The sequence below is a fragment of the Vipera berus genome (genome assembly GCF_964194415.1).
Source record: "Vipera berus genome assembly, chromosome: 2".
Taxonomy (NCBI): Eukaryota; Metazoa; Chordata; class Lepidosauria; order Squamata; family Viperidae; genus Vipera; species Vipera berus.
Genome location: NC_138203.1, coordinates 23271516 through 23288113, shown reverse-complemented (window position 1 = coordinate 23288113; position 16598 = coordinate 23271516). Strand labels below are relative to the sequence as shown.

Sequence of the window (16598 nt, the reverse complement as noted above, 5' to 3'; positions counted from 1 at the left end):
TATGTGTGTGTGTGTGTGTGTGTGTGTGTGTGTGTGAGAGAGAGAGAGAGAGAGAGAGAGAGAGAGAGAGAGAGAGAGAGAGCGAGAGAGAGCAAGGAGAGGTAGGGTCAAGAATGAATAGGATGATAAATGAAGGTGGATTGAATACAAAAATAAGTGATCAGTTTGAAAGAAGTACTCTGAGGTGGTTTGGTCACATAGGCAAAATGAATTATGATCAGGTTTTAAAACACTGAATGGCATGAAAATAACATAAGAGGACTAAGAAAATTGTGGTTTCATTAAGTTGTGGTACTGTGAGCAATTTAAGGATAAGGAAAATCTCAGGATGATTTTCAAGGATAGAAAGGTATAAGGAGTGCTATAATGAATGATGTTGGTATAAACTAGATTTAATCAGATTTCCTTTCCTTTTATCTCTTATATTTAATTTATTTTGCTCATTACTCCATATGGTTTTTCTGAGTTTTATATAACATTGCTCACCCTGAAAAAGAATACCATGAATATGCAGGCAAGTATCTGTCTAATCAAGAATCTCACTGAATTTAATGGAATTAACTTCCACATAAATAAATATTACTATCCTGTAAGTGTCTGTTAATAATATTATAATATTTATTTAATAATATAATGGGGTATGATTTCTATGATAGACACTGTTTTAAAATAGACACTTCTAAGTTACATGCCTATAAAATGCACACATGACATCAAAATTTTGGGAAAGCTGAGGAGCCCAAAGGACAATTATGTATGTTTTTATTTTATTATATTCCGTTTACATACAATCCTGATAGAATTAAACCCAATTAATTCATAAAAAATTCCTCAAGCATTGTTGGAGATAAGCATACATTTAATTTCCCTTCTTTCTTTTGGCAATTGTTTTCTTCTTTTAATCTTATTTTTTTAAGCATTGAATAACCTTGGTGGGTAAGTTCATTACTAAACTATGTATACCACAACTTTCCAAAAAGTAAGTAGCCCCAAAGGAAATTCTTAGAAATAGCAGAAAGGTAGGCTCAAACAGCAGCCTACTAAGAAAAAAAATCTATAAAAATATTGTTTCAATTGACTTCTGAAGATTTGGGGTATGTTGAATCTCTTGAAATGGACAAAGCCTTCACTATCTGATGCCTCTACTGAAAAGTATCTTTACAAACATGTACGTGCAAAGTACAAGACACAACAGATTTTCTTCTACAAAATAAAATAAATATATTCAGGAATTTGTAGGGGGGGTACTCCTAATGATGTCCAGATCCCTACAATCATGGAACAAGAGACTCTGAATAATGCTTCTCTAAATATTATTTTGTCATCCTGTGGTTCTTTGTATGCCACTTGTTAACATCTACAAAAAGTGTTGGAATTTGTTCCTAAGCTGAAATGTGATGGTCAATATATGAATTATTAGAAATGTATATTGACATTTTAAGATTCACATCACCTTCAAAATCACCTTTGGCTGATTTTTGATTAATAAATGTTATTTAAATGGAAAGTAGGCTTCCCTAATTTTTGATCACATTCCTAACATGCACATATTTTAACAGTAAAAATCAAAAGCACTCAAAAGTGTAAATATCACAACAGTAATCCAATTCATATTATCAACACTCTACCCCAGGGGTGTCAAACTGCCAGCCTGTAGGCTGGATGTGTCACAAGAAAACCACGCCCACCCCATTGCCGGCAATGGGGGGGAAAGTTCCAATATGTTGCACGACGTCAAGTTTGACATGTCTGCTCTACCCTTTAGAAAGCAACATGAGGACCAGCAAGTGTCTAGGATGGTAGCTGGCTGAAGTTGTAGTATAAAATCTTTGGTTGGAAATAGATTTTCTTTCACCACTATAAGCAAACAAACACAAAAGTGCAATTCTGTAATACAGAATAAAAATATAAATAGGAATTAAGAAGCTAGTTCAGAACAAAACCAAGACTACAGGTTTTTGCACAAACTGCATAAGCCTCATTAGTCATGAACAATGACAATCTGAGTATGGCAGTGATGCAATTAATTTTAAATGATAATTGAAATCCAGTTTGGATTCCCTCTTAAGTTCATCTTTACCATATAGCAGATTCTGGGAATTTTTCTTATGGCCACAGAACTACTGTTGCTTTTAGTATTTGAAGACAATTTCTAACAGCTGGAAATTCTACTAAATTGCTAGCTGTTTTCAGAAACACTTTCTAATATAAATGTATTTTCCTAAAGCAAGAATAAGCAATGTACATTCATTTGGACTACAAATCTAACAGTTCTGAAGTGGCAGAATAACGTGAGCTATTATGGAAGTTAGAGTCCACCTTCATTGGAAAGATTATCTGTTATTGTGTAATAGTAAGAGGGAAAAAAGAGAACTGCAGAGTAGGATATGAAGACTATCTATCTTATAATGTATAGATTTGATATTGTATTTAAATTCCATCTGGGTGACTGATGACCCGTTTACCTGCCCTCCATAGTAAAACTCTTCTGAATCATTGTCTCCTTCTGAATCTTCTTCAACCACATTACTGTGTCTTGATTCCTGATTAGAGAAAAAAAAGAAGAAGAACTCAGAGGATTTTTCTGTTTGAAAAAATCTACACAATACTCCAGATTCAAAAAAATAAAATAAAATTCAAAGTATGCAGCACTATAGCTGTAGCCCTTAAATCAAACATATTTTCCTCCAGAATTGCATGGCAGCTGCTCTATCTATAAATTACTTCCATTTTTCTAGTAATTTTCACATTCTATAATCTAAGAGGTAGGTAGAGACAGAATCAAAAACAAAGACAGAGGTACATAACTCTAATCAAAGTTTGTTCATGAGCTATACTTGATCAGCAATAATCCAGCCATTCAGATGACAATGTGTGATAGTATGTAGGAATGTCTTTGAGGAATGAGGGGAAGAAGATACTTCCTAGGGATCAAACAGACAAGAAGGGGAAGAGTCTGCAGTTGCTCAATGGTCACAGAAAAAAAAAACATAAGAAGGACCCACCCTATTTAATCAGGCTGTAAAAGGAGATGACTTGCAAGATTCTTTTAATGTAGTCCTACATCAAAGCAGAATTGGCTCATCTGCTTGTGTTTCTTATCTGCTTTACCTGGAGGGCTGCTTTACCTGTTGTTACTTATGTGTCAATTCTTTGAACTGTTTAGATCAGGAGTTGTAAACTGTTTAATGCAAGAACAATTGAGCAGTGGCTCGGTTATGAGATGATGTCATTGAATAAGAAGCTTATCAGGTACAGAATTGAGGGGCTGCACTTTATAAAAGTAATAATAGATACTGTAAGGCCAACACATTCATTTGGACCAGTTATGCTGCCAAAATTGGTCATTTGCCACTTTTAACGAAGCAATCTTAGGATAATTTGAGTGGTGCTTGCAGCTATACAGTATATGTCCTGTGGATTACCCACCCCTTGTTTAAATGATCCCACCTGTTAAGCAGTTGAGATTAAGCAGTATGTCCTATCAAAAACTTGTCTGGATTACCACTCCACAACAACACAAATTGTATTTTAATGTAGGAGAACTAAGGAGAAACATTTATGTTGAATAAAATCAAATATCTTCATAGCCATGACTTGATAGGGTAGTTTGGATCCAAAGACTAAAATGAATGGCTATGAAATCCAGAATAAACTAATACTTCTTACAAACTAAAGAGTTTGACTTGCAGGAATTGTCTGAATGTACTAAGGAACACAGTCATCTAAAACATTTTGCTGTAGTTCCTGGATCCCTTTCAAACGTTGTTCCCAAATTGTACATTTTAATGTTAAGAAGCATAAGATCATTAAATATATAAAGTCATACAATTCAATTTGAATTAATTTAATATTTGTCCAGACTCTGCCAACTTTCTTGAATACTGTGATCAGCCTGCTACACAAAGACTAAAGGCTCCCAAGTAATTTTTTTACCAAGATAGATGAAAAAAAATCTGTAGGTCAGGGTTGAACTGTGGAGTCCTTACTGTACTCCAAGCTTGGTTGTTTCCTTGTAGAAGTTTCATCAAGGTAAACACCCTTGATTTTAACTATATTTGCCTTTAATTAAATTTAAATTTAATTATCCTGTTTGCACACTTCTTTTTCCAGAAAGGAACATTAGCAACCTATTCAAAGGTTTTAGGAAAACATTCTTTATACTACTAGCTATTAAATTAGAAAGAACATTTTCTGGGTCTACAATGTTCCTTCCATTACTGAATATGTAAAGGGAGTGCTTATTGGCTGGTGTCCATGAACACAACTAACATGAGACAGGTATAAAAAGATTGAATTGCAAAAATATGAGCAATCTCATTTCTTCTGAAATTCTTCGGTAAGAATAAAATACAATGACTGTAACCACAGGAAGAAAAGCTTTAAGGCTCATTTATTTTCCATGGCCTTCTGCTGAGTTGTGCTTTTTATAGAATTGTTAATGATTGTGACTGCAACATTTTGGATTCTTAAAATATTTTAGGCATGACAAGTTTGTTTTCTTGTTACATCTGTATTTTTATTAACTCTAATCTTCATATTATTATTATGTTTTTTTATTATTATATTTTTATACCGCCCTTCTCCTGAAGGACTCAGGGCGGTGCACAGGGCAATAAATACAAAACAGGATACAAAAGTTAAAAGCGATTAAATAAATGCCCAAGGTTAAAACAATAATTAAGACGTATTAAAACCCCAACCCTAACCCATCAGACCAGGTCAGATTGCTCAAATAGATACGTTTTTAGATCGCGCCGGAAGGAGCGAAGGTCGGGGGCCATCCGGAGCTCAACCGGCAAGCGGTTCCATAGGTCTGGTGCGCCCACAGAGAACGCTCTCCCCCTGGGGGCCACCAATTGACATTCTTTGATCGGAGGCACCCTGAGGAGGCCCTATTTGCAGAGTTTTTATCTTTTGAAGGCTTTTTTTCCATCAGAAAAGATGGCTTAATTTTAATAAATTAAAACTTATAAAATTAAAATAGCCAAGTAACATATTTTGCATACTTAATGGTAAAATCTTGGAAGGAAAATATGTTTCTATTCATTTCTATTGAAATATTACTAATTAGCCTGTTTTAGATACTTCCAGATAAAATGACTGTTACACCCTACCAAATAATACGTAAGGCAATGAAATTTGTTGGCAGAGGTTGGTGATGGCCACCACTATCAGAAATAAATTTATGAATTTGTGCAGAAAGATTTAAGCAAAAAATGACTGTTGGTCACAAGGACTTTTTTTTTCACTCAAGATCACAGATGCCTTTCATTACCAGTTGATAGGGAACAAGAAATATGAACTTGTCTCTAGCTGACAGATCTTTTACAGGCACCTAGGTCTTTGATGTACAATTTCAATGATTTCGTAACACCATTTTCATCTATTTTTGGATCATGCAGCCTTACTTACAACAAAACTGTCAAGTATGGACATACTTAGAAAGAGTTAAATGATGACTTATGTGGCATCACATCATCATGCAAATGAGACTTATGTAGGAGATGTCTGTCCATCATTACATAAAAAACTCATACTGGAATTATGGGATCATTGTAGCTTACTACAAATGACACTACCAGGATTTCTTAGTCATATGTATTAGGGCACATACAGATTCCAATGAGCATAATAGTAGACTGTTCACATCACGGACGTAGCTTTAATATGATTAAAGTAGGACATACATATAGTCCCTGACTGATGAAGGTAATAGAGCTTGCCTTAAGTCATGATTGTCATAAAGTGGATCACTCATGTGACCAAACTGATTTTACTACCTTTATTTTGTGGCAGTCATTAAGCAATTCACCATCGTCATTAAATGAATACATGCTTTATAAACAAACCCATTGTTTGCAATTGGGGGGTTACCAAAAACCAGATTTAACTGACAGTTTTCAGCAAAAAAAATAATTGTAAATTGTGGTCACATGACCGTGGCATGATGCAAACAGTCCTAAATGCAGGATGGTTGTGGTCATGTGACTACGGGGGCATGGAAGGGGCAGACACTGGAGCTTTGGAACCAGATCTAAGTTCCTTTAAGGAAGTATCTTTTGTGGGTGGGGGTCTGCCAGAACTTTAAATGGTCACTAAGTGACTGATCGTAAATTGAGGACCACCTGTATCTTGGAAGAACATTTCCCCAGAGTTATTTTCTTTTTTGGCCTGGCACTTGGAAACAAGTGTTATCATTTTTTTAAGAATATACTGTACCTCTCCATTTTCTCTTTGTAACTTTGACTTTATAAATAAACAACAGTTGACATCATTGGTTTTTCGCAATTCTAAAGAAAAGGATGAAAACCTGATTAAAATTGGCAGCTTAAAACATTTTTTTAAACGTATACTTGTTATTAGATAGTTGTTATTCATGAGCAGCTTTACATTCTTGCCCTGGAGCTGTCAGAAATTTGGGACATTAGATACGTATTGGGTCTAATGATGATCTGTGTGGCAGCGTATTCAAAATGTAACAACAAAGAAGGTTCCAATGATCTAGCTAGATAACGTTTTCAGAAGCATTTTCATTAGAAGTGCACGTCAGTTGTCCTAACAAAAATTTTCATCTTGTATTTTTGCAAATCTCTCCTTTTGTTTGCCCACCAGTTTCTGCTTAACAGTGCTATTAAAAAAATAATACTTCTAAGAAAAGTTGCAATCTCATCTGAGATGCATATTTTATCTCCCATTCACGTAAGAGTTAAATTAAAGAAATGCAACATGACCTTTTATTTATGAGCAAAATACCGGTTATTTATATACTTGTATCCCATTATTTTTACAAATACCTCAAGGCAGAGAACATATTGAACACACCTTCCTCCTCCTATTTTCCCCACAATAACCTTGTAAGGTGAGCTGGGCTGAGACAAAGTGAATGACGTAAAGTCACCCAGCTGGCTTTCATGCCAAAGCTGGTCTTGAACTCATCAACTCTTGTTTTCTAGCATAATGCTGTAACCACTAGATTATCCTTGATAAGATGTCCAAATAAAATAAATAAGCTTGTATGTATAAAGAGCACAGTCTATGTTTACTGGGGATAGACTGGGTTGTCTGAAATAATTTAGCTTCATTTAGCATCATTTAGCATCTGGAAGTAAGTGATCAAAGGACTGCTCTATTATAAGGATGCTGCATTTCTCTGAAGCCATTAACTTGAAAGAGGAAGATCAAGTCTAAATATATGCTTATATATGGATAACCAAAAAAGGTACTCCTCAACAATCCAGTCAAGTTTTTATGTTTTAGTGACTTACATTATTAAATTTGCTATATTTTTGGAGGGAGGAGGCAGGGGCATAAGTATGGCTTAGTTGAGGGCAGAGAAAATGAGGAGAATCATGCCATCATTTGTTTTCCCCACTGCGGCAGTCCTACATCCCATGAAGGTGTCCCCCTCCTCTCCTTGGGCACTGAAAGCATTTTCTTTCCCACTCCAGTTTGAGCTTCTGCACCCATCCACCTTCCTCAGAAAAAGTCCAGGTTCTTAGCAGCAGAAGAAGGAAAAAACAACTCTAGCTCATATAATAATCATCTGGACTTTTCAGCTTGGGTATGATGTGCCTCTTCTCGACCCCTCATTCCTCCACAAGCTAAAAGGAAGATGTGAAAAGACAAAAAGAGTGTCCAGGTATGGTCTCTGGTGAAACCTTCAGAGCCTCTGAGGTCTCTGCTTCTACTGCATATTGCTGCTGCCTCTGATTACAGCCCATAGAGCCACCCCTTGGAAATTACCAAATAACAGTGGTACTTTAAAAGGGGAGGGGGGAACAACACCCCCAACAACAACAACAAAAAATTAAGTGCTAAGTTAGGCAACCTTAGAAAAGAAAAAAAAGTGAAAAGCTATGCCTACATCCTGGCCAAGTAGATAGATCACTAATATTTTGATGGATAAAATTACATATTTTAAATTTTTACAGGCTACATCATTAAATATGTTACCAAACATGGTCAGATTGAGGATGGAAAATTAGCCCACATTTCCATCCTCAATCCAACCATGTTTGGTAACATACTTAATGTCGTTGCCTGTAAAAATTTAAGATAAGTGATTTTAGCCATCAATATATTAGTCATCTTTTCAGGTAGTCCATTCCATGCAGATCATAAAATGTTCTAAGAATTTAGCAGAATGTGAGGTCCTAATGATAATAATAATAATAATAATAATAATAATAATAATAATAATAATAATAATAATAATAATAATAATAATAATAATAATAATAATAATAATAATAATAATAATAATAATATTTATTTGTATACCGCCCTTCTCCTGAAGGACTCAGGGCGGTGAACAGGGCAATACATGTTAAAAGACAAGAATACAAAAATTAAAAGAGATTAAATAAGATGCCCAAAAACTATAACAATAAGTTAAAATACATAAAAAGCAATAAAACCCAAACCCATCACTCATCAGGCCAGGCCGGCTTGTTCAAACAGGTAGGTCTTTAGATCGCGCCGGAAGGAGCGAAGGTCAGGTGCCATCCGGAGCTCAACCGGAAGATGGTTCCATAAATCCGGCGCGCCCACAGAGAACGCCCTCCCCCTGGGGGCCACCAGTCAACATTCTTTGACTGGTGGCACCCTGAGGCCCTCTCTGTGGGAGCGCACTGGGCGGAGGGAAGTTGATGCCGGGCGCAGGTGCTCCCTGAGGTATTCTGGACCCATGCCATGAAGGGCTTTGTAGGTCATTACCAGCACCTTGAATCTCACACGGAAGACAACTGGGAGCCAATGCAGCTCACGGAGCAAGGGTGTAACATGGGAGTATCGGGAAACTCCCAACACAACTCTCGCGGCTGCATTCTGTACCAGTTGGAGCCTCCGAGTGGTCCTCAAGGGCAGCCCCATGTAGAGAGCGTTGCAGTAGTCCAAACGAGAGGTCATGAGCGCATGAGTGACCATGCGCAAGGCCTCCCGGTCTAGATAGGGCCGCAACTGGCGCACCAGGCGAACCTGGGCGAAGGCCCCCCTAGTCACATTTGCTATATGGTCTTCTAAAGAAAGCTGTGAATCTAGGAGGACTCCCAAGTTGCGAGCCCTATCTACAGGGGGTAATAACTCACTGTTTCCAGTTCTTCTATTTATTCTTAAACTTTTTCTAAGCCACATCTGCCAATAGCTAGCATGTGCCTTGCTACAGCATAGGAATACATAAATTTAGTCTTTTTGTAAATCATACAAAACAATGGGCACAAAGAATAGTTAACATGCTTTCCCCAGGCTGGTGTCCTCTAGATCTACAGTATTAAGATTACAACTCTGAGGTCTCTTAGCATTGACTGAGAGCTGATATGCAAGGGAAATAAAAGATTGTTGATAGTTTTGTAGTTTAACAATTCATTTTTACTGTGGCATTAGGTGTTATCTCTTCTGCCTTGATTGGCCTTAAGAATATTGAACATAATTTCCTTGGCTTTAGAAACATCTGCTGGTAAAGTCGGGTGTAGGCCAGGTGTAGGAGAAACATGCCACATTCTGCCCAGTGTAATAAATTAGATGATATAAGATATCACCTGTGGAAATTCGGTGGAAAATTACTGGAATTGGCTCTGTTGTAACTAGTACATCTTCATCATTATCTGAGCTGGACACATAGGTGTTATCTGCAATAAGACAAAGAAAACACTATATTTAACTTACACAGAAGCCTCTAAATCTTGGAGTGACAAGATGCAAAATGCAAGCAACAAAAAAATATCAATATTCACAGGTTTCATGGAGACCAGACCGAGGCACAGCATTAATAAGCCAGAGTCAAAAGGGCAAGTGTTGCCTTGCCTCTGATGAATTAATGATAAAAATGTACTCAATAGTCTGTTTTATGGGTCTAGGCTGTAATCCATAACCCATTTAGTCAAGGCCTTAAACTATTTTTTTAACTGCTCATTGATTTTCAGTCCCATTTAGAAACCTGAACATGCTTTTCCCTAGCCTATTTCTCTTTCAGTTGGCAACCATTAATTTGCTTAACCCTTCAGCAGGCTAGATAGATAGATAGATAGATAGATAGATAGATAGATAGATAGATAGATAGATAGATAGATAGATAGATAGATAGATAGATAGATAGATAGATAGATAGATAGATAGATAGATAGATAGATGATAGATGCTGATTACCTTTTTTTTACTTTATCTCATCTCCATGAGGTCATGACCAGTGGTGGGCAAGTGGCCATTATTAGTCATTTGAACCTGGTTGTTAAAGAAGAAAGTTGTATCCACTTCCACCCCAACCAGGGACCAATCAATCAGGGCTACATTGTGGGAGGTAGAAAGCTGAGTAGGCTTTGTTATAGCTCAGTGTCTCAAACTTGGCAACTTTTAATATGGGTGGACTTCAATTCTCAGAATGCTGGCTGGGGAATTCTGGGAATTGAAGTACACACATCTTAAAGTTCTCAAATTTGAGAAGTACTGAACAATTCTTCTTTGTAATTCAGTAAGCTCACACAGACTATTCATTGGCTAGCCATTACTTCATGCTGTTACTCATTGGAACATACTCCTTAAACTATAATGTCTCCTAAAGGATTCATTGTGTTGTATATTGTATTGAATCCTTGCACTGTGTATTGGAAAGCTTTTTAAATTTTGTTTTGAACATTGGCTTCTTTATCAAGCATATATTCAGGCAAGAGATGCAATAAGAATTCTAGAATATGCCTGCAGTGTGTTGGAAGACTGAAAGGAAATGACTGAGAGGCCATTTCCATGCAAGCTTTGCCAGAAATCCCTTCAATGGGGGTAAAGCAAAGTGACCACCATTCTGCAGAACTCACTCTCATCAAACAGTGATATGGAATCACTGTGCCTCAGTTTTTAGCAGAGGCAGAGAGCACCATCATTTTGCAATCTACCCTGACTATATTCACAGGACAATATACAACACATGTGCATTTTACATACATGTATAGAAACACATGTGTGTCTCCCTATTTTTACTTGCAGTGATAATGATATAGATCAGGCATGTCAAACTCGTGATGTCACATGACGTCGCACGACATATCGGAACTTTTTTCCATTGCCGAAAATGGGATGGGCGCGGTTTCTCCGTGATGCTCCGGCCCACAGGCCAGCAGTTTGACACCCCTGATATAGATGGTATGTGCTCTGAGGGTATGGTTATTTTAGCTGTATGCTTATTTGAATGATTTATAGAGCTGTCCATCACAAAATTATTGGTTATCATTTGCCCATCTGCAGCATTAAGAAAATCCAAATTTGGTGCCTATTAATTTAATGCATTTGCTTGTTGTTCACTCATTTATTCTTCCTAGGTATAATTTTCAGCTGATTTGGGATACTTGGGATAACTCTAAATACCTCACCTTTCTCTGTTTAGTAAAGATGTCATTTTGGGAAGAATTATTCATCTATTGACCTGTTTAATATGATCAGTTACCGGTAGCTTTTGACTAAATATTTATTGAGGGACTAGATTGAACAGGAGAATCATTTGACAGAGGATGTTGTATGTAGGAAGGCTCACATTACCACAGATCTGTTTTTGGTGCCATAATATCTGACATTTAATCTCTATTTAACTATACTTTTTCCTGTACTCTTCAAAAGAAAACCAAACACAATGACCTCTTAGTCCCACTGTTATTTAATCATCACTTCAACAATTTGGTAAACTACTTAAACAATCTGAACTTTCTCTTTCCTAAAGGGAGGAAGGATGAAAAACAAATGTTTCAGTCATCTGGCAGCAAGTCAATGTATACTATATACTGTGTTCATAATGCCCACCACCTTCTCTGATCTCATGTTTTTTATGAACCAAAGATTGTAATTACAGATTTTTCATGTAGAAAAATTCCCATATACTCGCCAAGTTATGTGCTTGTTTGTTTGGATATGAACTTGTTTTGCTGGTGTGTATATTTTTTTTATTTTTTATTTTAATCCCATTTATATCCCGCCCTTCTCCAAAGACTCAGGGCGGCTTACAATTTAAGCACAAACCAATGTGCTTAGCAATAGCCTTCATTCTATGTATATGCCTGCTTATTAGGGCTTTCGGCCCCCGCCAAGCGGCATTATTACAAAGTCAGCTTATTGCCCCCAACAATCTGGGTCCTCATTTTACCTACCTCGGAAGGATGGAAGGCTGAGTCAACCTTGAGCCTGGTGGGATGCGAACCTGCACTAATTGCAGGCAGCTGGTGTTACTTAAGGAGGCATTAGCCCACTGCTCTGCTCTAATACAGAAGGACTTTGAAGGGTTTATAGTTCCCTCTTTCAGTAAGAAGATTGAAAAGAAAAAGAAAAGCAGCGCAACACAATAACCATTAGCAATTACAGCAGCCTATAAATTAGATCCTGTTGTTGATTTTCATCTAGTAGAACTAGGCCACATTTTTAAGAGGAGATTCTAGGTTCCATGCAGTATTAGAAATGCTTTCTTGTATTTTGAAATTTTTATGGTAAAAGCAGACCCGAAACCAGGGACGGCTATATTTAATTACTGGTTACAATTATCCTATCTCCAGGTGGGCCTATCTCCTCTAACTTTAGAGGTGTTTTCCAATCAGTATGGAAGAGAGAGCTGATTATGATGAAACTGATATATTTAGGGCTAATATCCTAGTGACAATAACACAAACACATATGTATCCATGGAGGGAGGGATCTGCACAAAAGACTTGACATGCAAAGGCTTCCTTTCTTGATGTCAAGCCTTTGGCCCATGAACCTTCAGATAGTGCTGGGCAGAACAATTCTCCTGCATTGTTTCCCCACCCATTCTCATTCAATTAGATGGAAATTGCTACATACATTTCTCCCCCCCCCCTTCTCTCTCTCAAAAAAAAAGACTTTGAATAATATTCTGATGGGAAGAGTGTGATGTTCTTGTGTTTTTTTTACCGAAGCCCAGGTTAAGTCCTCAACTACATTAAGTCCTTTATTTTTCCTTGGAGACAGAATAGGATTGTTTAATTCTTTAAAAATAACTAAATTATGTTGGTTTCTGTCATTCACATTTCATCCCTTCTTTTGCATCCTTTCTTTACTTCCATCATTTCTTCAATAGTATGTAACTTCTGTCACACGTCAAGTTGTACCCTGGCGAGTTGGCTGTGATCAATTGTCCCATGACGAGTTGGCTGTGGGGAGTTGTCCTAGACTCCCCTGGATAACCCATTCACCCATTCAATCTCAAGGAAAATTATTTCAAGGAAATTTCTCCCACTGAGCTATTTCAGCCCAGAAAACATGGGACAGAGTGAGGGAAACGTCTCCAACAACAACAACAAAAAGTGTTGCAAGGAAGAGCATGTTTTACCATCTCCAGCAAGGAAGGAATCTCAAAAACAAAAGCAAATGGGGGTTAAGGGATCACTCTGAGATAGAAGGCAGAGATGCCTCTTTTGAAAGGCAAGAAAACGACTAAGAAATTACAAGGCAGTTTTAGTTTTAACAATCCATGAAGACAAGAAATTCCCTTTTCTTCAAAGACCACATGCTTTAGTTACAGTTAGCACATTATCCCATCAGCAAAAGCTGAAAGCCAAAAACATCTTTGGGGGTTGGTTTTCCACCTTCCCCCTTTCGCCTCTGTGTGGTTTTATATATACATATAAAATCCTGATTCCCATCAGCTATTTATATAAAAGCCTTTAAAAAAAAACAGGCAAACCACATTCTTTCCCAGATGCACTGAATTCTTACATTCTCACCCTACTTAAAAAAAAAGGAAGGCTGAAAAAGAGAAAATAAAGGGTGCAAATGAGGTGGCTAATGAAATGTGATTATCATGAAGGTGATCCTAGGGCACAGTAATGGAACATGAAAAGTCTTTTACTGTCAGCAGCATAGAAAGTCACACTTTACCTGGGTAATCCTCAGACACGTGCACCGAATAGGATATGCTGTTAAAAAGAAGAAAAGGATAAAGAATAACATAAGAGAAGCAGAAGAATAATTGCACTGCCCACATTTATTTATAGATTTTTGACAATCCAACAAAGCAGTTACTTTACCAGATTTCAAAGGGTCTAGTACAAAAAAATAAATAACCCAGCATAGCAGGAAAGCTTTTCCAGATTTCTCCTCCTCCTCAAAGATATGCTTCTGCAATTTAAAAAATTGCATTTTGGAGAGAAACGGGAAAAATGAGAATGAACACTGCTCAAATGTCTAATTTCTTTAGCATTGCTTCCCGTTATCTGTCCCGATTTCTATTCTGAAATGAAAACATAATACATCTGCAATGTACACATCACTTACCAAATTTTCTCTAAGCTTATTTTTAAGAAGTCCTTTAGGGTTACACTGCTGCAATTTAGAAGATGGGGTTTGCCTATTGCAGACTTTGGTAGAAAGACTGCAATCTATTTTATGCGAGAATAATTTGTTCTAATATCAGTTGCCTAGCACCTTCAGGGTATTATTATTATTATTATTTTGACCAAATGAAGTAGCTATTTTGAAATGTTCATGGGATCACTTTAAAAAAAAAGATTCACACCAGTTCTTTATGTAAAAAGAATTTGTCTATGATCTTAGCCTTCTCTAATCGTTTCAGGATTAGAGAAAAAACAAAGAACCTCCTCAACTTTGGACCAGTTACAACAGTCTTGGAAAGGGTGCATTACCACTCATCCAGATGTTATGTCCTCATGGTCACATGATCACATTTCAGACATTTGCCAACTGGCTCATATTTACGACTGGCTGCAACGGCCTGCAGTCTGGGGACCATGATCTGTGATGTTTTTTGCTAGTTTGCACACAAACACAAAAATCCATTCAGGATTTTATAAGCATGTGATTCACTTAATGACCACCATAAAAACAGCAATAAAATCTGGTGCAGTCACATCAGTACCTGGATTTATGACTATCATGACTTAACAACCACAATTCCAGGCTTAATTATGGTAATTACCAGTAAGTCAAGGACTATTAGTATTTGCAAAAGTATAAACTGTATACTTTTGTGTCTATATTTATCAGGCTTTCATTCCTTAACTTTCTCAATGCCATAAATGAACTTTCCATTAAGAATTCTTATGTGTAGGTTGATTTGGGAAACTAATATTACGCTGTTCCCCCTGCCCATGGGTAACAATACCCTCCTGTCTGTGGCAAAGTACTCTTTATGGTGCCTATAAGTGTTCAGGTTAGCAGTCAATGTGACTACACTGATGCCCATCCTTGAGAGAACCAGCCAGTGGCCAAGCTAGGTCCAAATCCTAGGAAAAAAAACTACTCTTTTTTTTAAGCTATCAAAGAGAAGAAAATGAAGATGCATAAAGAAATAAGCAGGGCCTATCAATCTATTCCTGTTTCACCCAGCACAATCAAATTTCTGAATGTATAAATAGATACTTCCAGACTTCTTTAAGACAACTAGAAGGTTGTAGCTGTTCCAAATACCTTTATGATTTAAAAGAAGGTTGGACGGGCCTGAAGGGCCAATTCTACTTTCTTCTAGCTTCTTTTTGCATTTAGTGAGGCTAAGGTGGTAATGGAAGTGGGAGGCCTCTGGGATGCAAACCACTATCCACTGATAACCATAACCCTTCTTCCCTGCACTCAAACAATAACCACAAATCAGGTGCGAGGGGATGGGACTTATATGGATGGGAATGGAGGTTATTTACTTACCAGAACACTTGGTTCCATTGCCACTTATAATTTATTTTTAAATGGTGGTTTTGAAAACTGATCATTTGGTAGCCAAATTTTGTCAAAATGACCACAGAGTTCACAGACTACATAGTCTTGATCTAAATCAGTATGTTCAGTGCAGCCTTATTAAAAAGTTGGAAAAGGCCATTGAGGTCATTACACTCGCTGCAGGAATCCCATTTAAAGCCTTCACAGCCAATGTTTATCCAGCTTTTGTTTGAAGATAGTTAGTGAAAGGGAGCCCATCAATTTGCTAGGTAATTAGTATGCTATCGAAGTATTCTTACAGTTAGGCCATTTTCCCATAGATTTAACTAGCATTTGCTTTCCTGTTTCTTAAAAATTCTCCTTCTGCCCTCTAAGATGGTAGAAATAGGGCCTGGCTCTCTTTAATGTGACATATCTTTAGGTAAGTGAAGACTGTATCTCACGTTCATCCTCTTTTCTCAAGAGCAAATAGACAATCTAGTTCTCCCGATCTCCATTCATAGGTCTTAGTTTCAAGAGTGTAACAGTGAAAAGAGGTGCATTGCAAATGGCTTATGGAAAAAAAAATTACTCCCTAGTTGACACTCAACAGTAATTAAAAATATATATTCCTGATTTATTAAAATGTATTTTGCTCAGGGAGAATTTTCAAAGATACTTACTATGTTAAATCAAGAATTGCTAAAATCTGCTAAAATTTGCAACAGCTTTTCTAAATAATACAAATTATATGGACTGTAAAATTGATGATACCCACTGTGTTTGGCTTAAAACTGCTGACTCTTTCTGCATGGGTACTTATACAGCTGCTGGGTGCCACTGTTTCCTGTTTTTGCTGTTGTTCAAACTTGTAATTGCTTAATTGGAACACTGTGTCTGCTTATAGAAATCCCTCAGAATTCTCTATGTTAAATATCAAGAAAGTGCATTTGTGTTCC

At 37.0% G+C, this 16598-nt stretch overlaps 1 protein-coding gene across 2 annotated transcripts in view; it reads right to left on the bottom strand.

Annotated features, from left to right (window-relative positions):
- The window catches only part of PARP8 (poly(ADP-ribose) polymerase family member 8), a 187803-nt gene that overhangs the window by 95087 nt on the left and 76118 nt on the right, over nucleotides 1–16598 (bottom strand). For both annotated transcript variants that reach the window (XM_081320533.1, XM_081320534.1), the window contains exons 3-6: nucleotides 13870–13907; nucleotides 9540–9629; nucleotides 6223–6293; nucleotides 2466–2543 (exon numbers count right to left, since the gene is read on the bottom strand). In XM_081320533.1, the coding sequence (XP_081176659.1) occupies nucleotides 2466–2543; nucleotides 6223–6293; nucleotides 9540–9629; nucleotides 13870–13907 (277 nt within the window). The remainder of the gene's footprint in view (nucleotides 1–2465; nucleotides 2544–6222; nucleotides 6294–9539; nucleotides 9630–13869; nucleotides 13908–16598) is intronic.